Genomic DNA, 11,442 nt, shown 5'->3' on the forward strand with positions numbered 1-11,442 from the left:
CCTCAATGTTGCTCATAGAAAGAATAGAAAACACATATGCCTTCCTTCAGTCCTTCAAGCCTCCTATTTCCTTGTGCAGTTTCCCCTGGGTCCTTTGGTTTCCACTTGTGTGAATTCACCTCTCACACAACTCAAGAAACTCAGAAATAACTGTGTAATCCTCAAGGAATGAATTCCATCTCCATGCAAGAGATATCCTCAATGGAATATTCTTGCAACTGATAATACACTGTCCCATCCTCTGATCTCAATTGGGTCTCTGACTGAACCGACAAGCATGAGATATTTATGAGAGAATATTCAGTTATCTGAAGTACACTAGTTACATGCATTCATGCATTAACTAACTGAACTCACAATCAATTCCACAAACTGTTGGAACTAATCTAACTAGACTTAACTCAGTTAATTGAGGTAACTAATTACAACTCAAAGTACAACTCATCATGATCTCCTTAATTAAGGGATAACTTCCTTATCGAATTCCTAATAGCTTGGGGAAAGAAGTGGGGTACCCAAATTTTTGGACATGCCGAAAAAATTGGGTGGTGTTGTAGTGGCTACAACACGAATATAACTGGATTTCTTTGTAGGTAATAGGTTGTATGTGTGTATTTGTTGCAAATTTTTAGATGCATGGTATATGCATGTGATTCTCTATTTATGTGTTTTCATTAGCATGGATAGTTACCGAGATTCACAGTGGTTTTAGCCTTCTCCTTACATTTCTTCGATAGCCACAATGTTTTAGGATTTCCACTTCTTTTTCTGATTGGTGCTAAAGTTCCCTATGGTGGTGTGTTAGAAAAAATTCTCTAGAATCCTTAGAATATTTGGGTTGAGTTACTAGTTCTTGGAACTGTAGGTTGGGACAAATTCTATGGAGCCTTTGGTGGGTTGAGTTACTAGTACCTAGATTTTCTCTTGGAACAAATGCTCTGGAGCCCTCGGAGGTTGTGGGTTGAGTTACTAGTTTTGGGTAGCTTAGACAACTAGGTTAGATACCAATATGGTTGATGTTAGATATTTGTAGACCATAGAGATGGAATCCCTGTGGTTGAGTGCTGAGGTATTTTCGCCTTTGGAAGACCTAGTTTTGGTTTTGTTTTGGTTTATCCCATAAGACACCACATTCATGCTCCGAATATGGCATGGGGGCGATTGGATGAAAGACTAATTTGGTTCATCCAAATCTATGGTCGGGTGGTACTTGGATGTCCATGACTTAGTTGGCTCTTTCATATGTTAATAAAAGTTATTTTCCTATTGAGATCTATGAGCACTTGTACTGGTTATCATGTTGCCATTATGAATAATTTTCCATAGTTTATATCCAAGTTATGTGTTGGTTATGTGATCTATTCTACCTATCGATCTTGACATGTTTTGATTAGCTATTGAATGGTTGTTGAATTCATGGGCTAACAAGAGTTATTTTAGCCAACTAGAGAGGGCTTGTAGCCTTCTTGGTGATTCTTAGATGAAATCAAAATTTTATGATCAGATAAGCGTTAATGACATGTAGCTTACATGCTTTTCATATGTTTGACAAAATGTCTATCATGGATTAGGCATGTCTAAGTCACGTTTCTATTAATGTTTTGAATGGTTAGCATTTTTAGCATCTTGTATATGATTCTTGAATGTTATAGGTAGTTTTGGGTAGTGTTTTGGAGGCAACATGGAATAGTGGCTTAGATTCTGAAACCACATGCTGAGAACTATAAGATTTGGGTCATCACGGTATGGAAGAAAGTCTGTGAGTGCAGTTATAGGCTTCCAACTATAGAGATGTAGTGTCGATGGTGCGGTTATGGAGCTAGGTTAGAGAAAAATGGTTCCATCTTAAGAATTTATCACATAGGTGGTTGTACAGCTCCTCAATAATATGTAGTCCCTGTGGGACATGAGTAAGTGTTCAATTTGTAGGCCCCACTTCCTTAACTAGAAATTGGAGGTTCGATCATGTCATAATGACACTCATCTCACGTTGCCCAAGAGGCACTCTCCATTGAGTTTGGTAGAGATGTTGTAATGTAATATTACAGTAATCTCTTACAACTAAAAATAAAACTAATTAGTATCTAGAAATTGCATTGTATGAAGAATATAAACAAACTTTCCATTGTTACAAAAAAATATTCTACATTGAGTTTACATATTAGTAGAAATAAACCTTTTCCTTATTAGTTTAAGAGTTTGTTTTTCCAAAATTTTCCAACCATCATTTCCATTTTGGATCTTGAAGGCATTGACCCTTAAGCATGTTTGGGGTATCGGAGTTTGTTGAAAGAGGAACCTTCGCCTTATTCTTGCATCTTTTAGGCCTCCAACAGGGCTTTTCGGTTACCACTATCTTTCTTTTTTACTCTCTCTTTGTCATGAGGTTTTTAATTTACCTTGGCTACATTGTTCTCAATGTCAATATTCCACCTTTGCCTTTTTGATTGGTTGTTTCTGTTATATATTCCCAAGATAATATTTAAGTAGCATTGTAGATTTAGGATTTGGATGGAACACTGTTGACTATGTTTTACCATGGTGATTGAGGCTGACAATGTTTTACTATATTAATTATAGTTGGCCACGTTGAAAATTGGTTGATCATGGTGTTTAGATGTCCATTATGGTGAATATAGTTAACCAAAGATGACCATGATTGATCATAATTGACCTCGGTTGTTGACTATGCCTACCCATGATTAACTATAGTTTGGTACATTGGCCATGGTTGCCCATCATTGCCTATGGTTGGATTGTGGATAATGGTTGAGCGCCATGACGGTGATTGACCATGGTTGGGCACCATTGACTATGATTAGCAATGGCTAGTTATAGTTAACTATGGTTGATTATAGATTAACTATAACTTGCCATGGTTTCACTATGCTCAACAACCTTTGACTATGAATGACTATGGATGACCATGAGTAGACTTTGTTCATGGTCAACATCACTAACCATGTTTTGAATATTAATGATTGTGATTAATGATTGTTTGACTATGGTTGACATTGCATGACTATGGTTGTCCATGTTCATAATACCTGACTTTGGGTGACCATAAATGATAATGGTAGTCCATGTTGAACATGGATGTCCATCATTGACTATCGTTGACCTTGGTTTGATCATGATCCGAATTTAAACAAGAGCACAACAAATTATAGATATAACCGTAAATATAGAGACGTAGTGTAAATAACACTTCCTTTCATTAATATAAAATAATGAAATATGCTTAAAAACAAAATTGAAATGAGACTAGCTCCGACGATCGTAGCTTATCTCTTAGAAGAGATGTGGCGGCTACATGCCTCTCGGCTGAGTTATAATGAATCTCGGGGGCCTTTTTATTATTGAACAATAAGAGAAAACCATAAACAACCAGAACCCTAACTCGAGGAGATGTAACACCAAGAGTTTATCGGCCCCGTTGGGCAGCCAACTTCCCGGGGTTGTAACTTGGTCATATTATCTCCGTTTGGCGTGCATGATACCTCATTGGAAAGGTTTCTATGAGTACTACAACTATAAGTGCAACATCAATGAAATTTTCCTGAGGAATATTGCCAAAAAAATGTCATTTAGGGCCTCAAAATTGCTCCAGAAGTTCAAGACCTGAAAACTGCCAAAAATAGTAAATTGTGCTACAATTAAGTAAACTAGAAAAAAAATTGACATAAAAATGATGGAGGTCCAACTGGAATATGCGAGTTGGCACGAATATCCACCTAGACAAGATCATGTTGTTAATGGTTGTCGATGGATGTCCATATTTGATTATGGTTAACTATGGATGACTATGGTTGTCTGTAGCTTTTCCTTGGTTTGATTATGATTGACCATGGTTTCACTATGGTAGGAATTTCATTCGCTATTGGAATTGTTTCCACGTTTATGCATAAGCCTTGTGAAGGATATTAATCTATTGCAAAAACAAGTTCTAAAGTGCTTGAAAGGAACTCGGGAATTTGAACTCAAATATTCACAAATGGACGACTTAAGTTTTATTCCTTATTTTGATTCATATTTTGATGGAAATGATGAAAATGAAGTGTTTACTTTAGGCTATATATGAGTCTTGGATCAGGTGTTGTCTCATGGAGGTGAAGAAAATAATTACTTATAGTAGATTTCAGTAGCATAGGTAGAATGTGGATAGAAGCAATCTAGGACATTGTGTGGCTCACGAAAGTTCTTGAATATTTGCAAGAGAAATAAGTGAGCTCCTCTTCTAATTCACAATACTTTTGCAATTAAATTCTTCGAGAATCTCAAATTCCATGATGGAACCAATGATATCCAACACAAAGTATCATAGGATTCAACATCATATAAAAGCCACAAATAAAGTGATTGTAGGCAAGAAAAAAATTGAAAAATTCACCATGATACTTGAACTCACAAACACTCTCTTAAATTAAAAAATATTAAATACCCAATCTTCAAAATGAAATCAAAATGTGTAAATATATAATAAAATAAAATAAAATAAAACAAAAAACAATGCTCTTCATATATATTCACATTAATGCAAAATAGATATGAGATTTACCATTCAATTAACCAATAGAGCTCCGTCATTAAACTTCTTTTAATGGAGAGATTGAGAGAGAGGGCGCTCTACGTTAGGTTATGGAGTTTATATTATTTTGAAAAAAAAATTACATAGCATAGTTTCGTAGGCTATTCAAAATTTTAACGTTGCATATCCTTTATGTTATAAGTCTGTCATTTCAGCTGTAAATAAAACTCAGGAAAAAGATACAGTTAAAACAAGATATTTGAATATTGATTCTAGGTATATTGGTCAGGGTTAACATATAAAAGACTCCATAGGTAAAGGAGGATCACTGTCATCCTCGAATGGGGTTACTAGAATCAAATGTATTATTTGAATTAAATATAATAAATAATGAAAATATAAAAATTTTATTAAAATTTTAATATTATTATTTAAAATATATTTTTGAATTTATAAATAAATTTAATATCTAAAATACTTAAATGGGGCGAATCATAAAATTTAATTTTACTATTTTAAAATCTCAAAAAAATTAGACAAAATTTATAGATTTTTTTTATATTTCAAAAAAAAATAATAATAATAAATTTATAATTTTCATTGATGAACTAATCAAAACTAATTTTGAAAAAAAAAAAAAAATAGATTAAGAAGTCAAATTTAGGTTTCAGAAATTTTAACCAACTTTTAGAAAAAAGAAAAAAAAACGAAAAATACTATGCTCGCATCGAACTTTTTCTTCCTCGCATCGAAAAAGAGAATAGTCCGTTACTGTAATCTTCTTTACTTTTCATTAGTAACGAGATGGAGGATAAGAGGCAGAGTTAACAATGCAGACTCGGGAACTAACGCTTCTACCGAATCAACTATCGTTATTTTCGTATATTTTAATTCGTAAATTCTTTTTGATTTTTTTATCATGGGAAATCGTGCGAACAGTGAGGACCCGGAACATAGCGTTGTTACGGGATTCTAGGGTTTTGCGTTATTTTTCACTGCATTTTGTATTTAATTGACCCTAGGAAATAGAGCTAATTTTGAAATTAGGTCATCTTCAAGGGAGTAGTCAACAAGTTTGAAGCGATTTAGCCAGTTTTCTTCTTCAGTTTGTTCTTAATTTGTGGACACCTTTTCTATGGGAACTGTGTATTTAATAGTTTGTCATATAAATTTGACGGAACTCTGTAATTAATAATTCGATGACCCACTAATTTGGTGAAAAAATAGCTCCCGTGTCATGATATTGACTGGACTTTAACTCGTCAAGCTTAACAGGATTTCCTATTAAAGAGTTATTTAAACTAGATTTGTGAAGCATTTAAGTTTTAATTTTAGAAAATTGTGTATTAAAATTGAGTATAACTTTTATTAATTAAAATAAAAGTATTTAAAATAAAAAATTTAATATTTTAAAACATAATTTTATTGTAAATAAGAATTAAATCACGATATATGGATTTGGAAGCCAACGGGGCAATTCCTCTTCCAGCTGGTTGATATATGGATTTGGAAGTCAACAGGGCAATTCCTCTTCCAGCTGGTTGTCTCTTTGCAGACGGAATTGAGAGTTGGGACATGTTTTTCTGGATTTTGCTGAATCAGTTTGTTTGTCTTTTTAAAATACTGAAAATAACCTCGAGCCTGGTCAAGTGTAACTAGTGAAAGACATTTTGTCCAAATTTTAATATAAACCCATACCCATTCTTTTATATAGAAAAAAATTAAATCACCATAAATTTTCAATATGTTTATAATTTAGATTAAATATAATATAATTTTTTTATTATTATTTCATTTTAATTTCATTTCATTCTAAAAATTATATATTTTTTAAAATAAAACATAATTATTTATATTAGTTTAAGTATTAATTATTAAATTCAGATAAATATAAATATTTCACCAAGGGTGTTTTTGTTTTCCAAAATATCTTAGAATTTTGTAAAAACATATAATGTGAGTATTGTTTTGATATATTTTTTATTTAAAAACAATTAAAGCATTATTTGGTTTAAACAATAAAAAATAAATATCTCTAATTTTTATTTTAATATCAAAATATTTTATTGATAGTGTAGATGATTAACTCACTTTATCATTTCCATTATCAGAGCTTAAGAAAATAAGAATCTAATTGTGGTTATTCAAAATTTTATTTTATGATAAAAAACAAAAGGAAAAAGGAAAAAAGTGCTGAATATCCTTATAGTTGGGCTCACTTAACAACCAAAAAATTGAATGTGTGACATATATGTTTTTCATTTTCTACCCTCTTAATATTACAAAATTGATAAATTTTATTTATACTTTAAATATATTATCTTATTAATCCAAAATTAAGAATTTAATAAAAACTAATTTTTAATTTATATAATAAATATAAATATTTAATACTTCAAATTTCTAAATTCTCTTATTTATATAAAATATAAAATATTGATATTGGAATTTCAAATAGTAATCCTATAGTTTTAAAATAATATCTTAAGTCTAAAAGATTATCTTAACCCATAATTAGATTAATATAAGTCACTATATGAAATACTCTAATAAATAAAACAACTATAGAGTAGTAGTCAACCTTGTGAGCCTTTTCGAGCGTCGCTTTCTATTCAGATTTTAATTCAAACCGCCAGCGACACCGCAATATTCAGATTGATCATGTTTCAAAGGAAACCGTTTTTTGGGTGGACTGAATTTTGATTTACCCAAATTCCAATTACGGCTTATGGGAAATGAGCTTTTATGGGTGGACTGAATTTTGATTCACCCAAATTCCAATTAAGGCTTATGGGAAATGGGCGAGATCCCGGACTGAATTCTGATTTACCCAAATTCCAATTACAGCTTCTGGGAAATGGGTCAGATCTCGCGTAAAAACGAACGAATCTTTAATTAAATCTTACATGTACCAATGTCGGATTTAGTTTCCAAGGGTGTAAGAAGGTAATGAATCCTCCTGTCAACCTGTAATTAATTCTTGCATCAAGCCGTGTCCAATTTAGCTTCTAAAGGTTACCGCATGGTCAGCCACAACTCAGAACACGTAACTGCGGAAGGAAAAATCAGAAAACCTTCGGTAATTAACGATAGATTGTGTAAACATTATGACTATATATATGAATTGAAGTTGAAGGGAAAATTAACATTGAGACCTAGTGAGCGGAGGGACTTTGAGTATTACATTGCAGGCGAGCAAGAGATCAGAGGTTTGAAGAGAAAGTAGGAGCACCCCATCCATGGCAAACAGGTTGTGGGCGAGTGAGATGATGATGGGCGGAGTTGATGCAGGGCAATTCTCAGGCCCTAGTTCTGGCCATGCCCTTCAAGCCGAAAACCTCAATATTGGCTCCAAACCAAACAGCGGCGATGACATTGACGGCAATGCCGACAAGGTCAGTGACGAACGCCCAGGAGAGGGAGGGGCGGTGGTGACGCCAAGGGGCCGGGGTAGGCCTAAGGGCTCCAGGAATAAGCCCAAGGCTTCTCCATCTGCAACCCGTGAAAGCCCCAACATGATGAAATGCCATGCTTTCGAGATCCCAAGTGGGACGGACATGAGGCAGACTTTGGAGATATTCGCACGGAGATGGCAGCTGGGGCTCTTCATTCTTAGCGGCCATGGAATGGTTGGCAACGTTACCCTGCGGAATCCGCCGGCTCCAGCGGGAGTGGTGACGTATGCGGGGCCGTTGCAAATTATATCCATGGCGGAGCTTTCTCCGGCACCACTGAGAACCAGGAGGGTACAGGAATCACGGTCAGTCTCGTAGACGTGCAATCTGGTGCAATGGTGGCCGGAAGCGTAGTGGGGAGCCTGGTAGCTTTCGGGCGCGTCTTTCTCACGGCCGGCACATCTGCCGACATCCAGCAGGAGCCGCCGAACTTCCAGCCTGTGCAGGTTCAGCCGCGTGGATTGTTCCGATCATCGGATTGGAGAGAAGCGCAACAACAAATAAATATGATGTCGGAGATCCGCTCACATTCTGCAAACAACTTCCCTAACCTGCCCAACCTTCAGCCCTAGCGGAGGAACGATCAGATGGTGACAGGCATATATGATTTCAAATAGTCTTTGTTCTATTTCTCTCTGTTGGTTGTTTTAATCATTCCTATGTAGTGTCACAGGGCATGCTTTGTTCCATGCCCTTTCTTCCATGTTGCAGGGTCTTTGTCTTCGATGTGTTACTAATCATTCCTATGTAGTGTCATCTTCCATGTTGCAGGGTCTTTGTCTTCTATGTGTTACTAATCATTCCTATGTTGTGTCAAAGGGCATGCTTTGTTCCATGCCCTTTCTTCCATGTTCCAGGGTCTTTGTCTTAGATGTGTTACTAGACGTTGCTTTGAACTTTTTTACAATGAATGCAGTTTATGGCGCTATTGGAATAATAAGTCCAGCATGTGAAAGCGAGTTATGAAGTATTTTAACTTTTGTGTACCCTAAGGGCATTGATTGCTGTAACTTTGTGTTGATCACAGATTTCTAATGCTATGGTTACAGATTTCCGTATTTAATGGGTCTGAAGTGAACCTTTTTGAAGATTCTAATGGGTACAGTTATTATCAATTTGGTTCTAGTTAAATTTACAAAACTATTTAGATCCAATGAATCAGAAATAAATATATGCAATTTTTTTACACCTCCATCCTACTATATTATGGCAATGTTAATCTTTAGACCCTTTGTTTTCAACATCTTGAATGAAATATCAAAGTTGCAGGTTTACTAATGAGATGGAATTATGTAAATTTTAAGGTTTTTTTAATTAAAAAATTGTATTATTTTTTATCAATACATTATATATTTATTAGAAATTTGGCTTAGTCATTTTTACTGAGTCAAATATTAAGAAACAAGCTAATTTGAATTTAAATGAAAACTAACTAATTTATTGTTATAACAATGCTAATATGGTTACTATTTTTTTGATAAATGAATCCATGAATGATTATGAATTTTACAGTAAATACATTTCCATGTCTAATTCCAAGAACCATGAAGCTTTTGGCTGCTTTTTTATCACTATGAGTGATGTGAGTTTCTTCCTTACCCAATTCCAAGCCATAAGGTTTTTCTGCTTTAGCTGTTTTTTATCACTATGAGTGATGCGAGTTTGTGGTGGCTATTTGGCTAAGCCAAAACCATATTTTTATCCTGTGCATCTCTATTAGAGAGATAACTCTGCATTTGGATGATTAGATGTTCTTCCATGTGGTTGGGTTGAGGTTGAAGAACTTGGTTTTGCTCTTTATTATTTTTTTCTTTTGTGAGCTCATGAATTTTTCTCTATTTGGAATATATAGAAGCTGCTATACCAAAGGAACTTTTAAGACATTTTCTAAGATAAAAGAAATTTTGTCTTAAAAAATCACTTTTTAAATTTAATATCAATTGAATTCTCTTAAATATAAAATTTAAAATAAAATAGCTTGAGACAAAATTTTATATTTAAGACAAATATTTTAACGCAAAATTTTAAATTTAAAACAAATACAATTCGAGATAAAAACATTTTAAGACAAAAAAATATTTTAAGACAAAAAAATACAATTGGAGGCAATATTTTAAGAGAAACAGGTTAAAACAAAAATATTTTAACACAAAAAATTTATACTTAAAACAAAAACAATTAGAGACAAAAACATTTTAAGACAAAATTTTATATTTAAAACAAAAAAACTACAGCACCTTCTGGTCCTTGGTGGAACCTCACATACAACAGAATTAAAATTCTCCGCCCTAGTGGGCGTAGATCCAGTGGATGGCCTGGACCGTGCCGTGCAGACTCAGCGGCGGATTCTCACTTATAAACCTCATTCATTCGACTCGGACATGCCGACTTTGGTGATCGGGTCGGGCTTGGGGTCGGTAAAGAGAAACCCTCTGTTCCCTGCCTGTGCTCCAGAGGGAGTCCACCACCGTGAATTCTACAACGAATACTCGGCACCACCGAGAACCAGGAGGGTACAGGAATCACGATCAGTCTCGTAGACGTGCAAGCTGGTGCAATGGTGGCCGGAAGCGTAGTGGGGAGCCTGGTAGCTTTCGTCTTTGTCATGGCCGGCACATCTGTCGACATCCACCAGGAGCCGCCGAACTTCCAGTCTGTGCAGGTTCAGCCGCGTGGATTGTTCCAATCATCGGATTGGACAGAAGCGCAACAACAAATAAATACGGTGTGGGAGATCTGCTCACTTTCTGCAAACTGCTTCCCTAACGTGCCTATCCTTCAGCCCTAGCAGCCGAACGATCAGAATTTAAAATAGTCTCATCTTTGTTAGATTTCTCTCTGTTGGTTTTTTCAGGAACGATCAGATGGTGACAGGCATATATGATTTAAAATAGTCTTACTTTGTTCGATATCTCTCTATTGGTTCTTTTTAATCATTCCTCTGTAGTGTCAAAGGCATACTTTGTTCCACATTAATAACGACACCACTATAGGGTCTTTGTCTCAGAAAACTAGACCAGGTGTGTTACTTGACATTGCTTCGAACTTTTATACAATGAATGCAGTTTATGGCGCTATTGGAATAATAAGTCCAGCATGTGAAAGCGAGTTATGAATTACTTCAACTTTTGTGTACCCTAAGGCGTAGGGCATTGGTTGCTGTAACTTTATGTTGATCACAGATTTCTAATGCTATGGTTACAGATTTTCGTATCTAATGGGTATGAAGTAAACCTTTTTGAAGATTCTAATGGGTAAAGTTATTATCAATTTTGTTCTAGTTAAATCTACAAAACTATTTAAATCCAATGAATCAGAAATAAATATATGCAATTTTTTTTACACCTCCATCATACCATATTAGGGCAGTGTTAATCTTTAGACCTTTTGTTTTTCAACATCTTGAATGAAATATCAAAGTAGCAGGTTTACTATTGAGATGAATTATGTAAATTTTAA

At 34.6% G+C, this 11,442-nt stretch overlaps 1 protein-coding gene across 1 annotated transcript; it reads left to right on the top strand.

Annotated features, from left to right (window-relative positions):
• The first annotated feature begins 7,767 nt into the window (after nt 1–7,767).
• Nucleotides 7,768–8,301, top strand: LOC149149070 (AT-hook motif nuclear-localized protein 20-like). Its single transcript, XM_089442381.1, has one exon. The coding sequence runs from the start codon at nt 7,768–7,770 to the stop codon at nt 8,299–8,301; it is 534 nt and encodes a 177-aa protein (XP_089298507.1).
• The last annotated feature ends 3,141 nt before the right edge of the window (nt 8,302–11,442 follow it).

This window comes from Pinus tabuliformis, chromosome 9, assembly GCF_031772625.1.
Source record: "Pinus tabuliformis cultivar Carrire ecotype Pingquan chromosome 9, CPIR1, whole genome shotgun sequence".
Taxonomy (NCBI): Eukaryota; Viridiplantae; Streptophyta; class Pinopsida; order Pinales; family Pinaceae; genus Pinus; species Pinus tabuliformis.

What these genes read in the sequence shown, in the direction of transcription:
- LOC149149070 (XM_089442381.1), top strand. Translation starts at nt 7,768, where the DNA reads ATGGCAAACAGGTTGTGGGCGAGTGAGATGATGATGGGCGGAGTTGAT.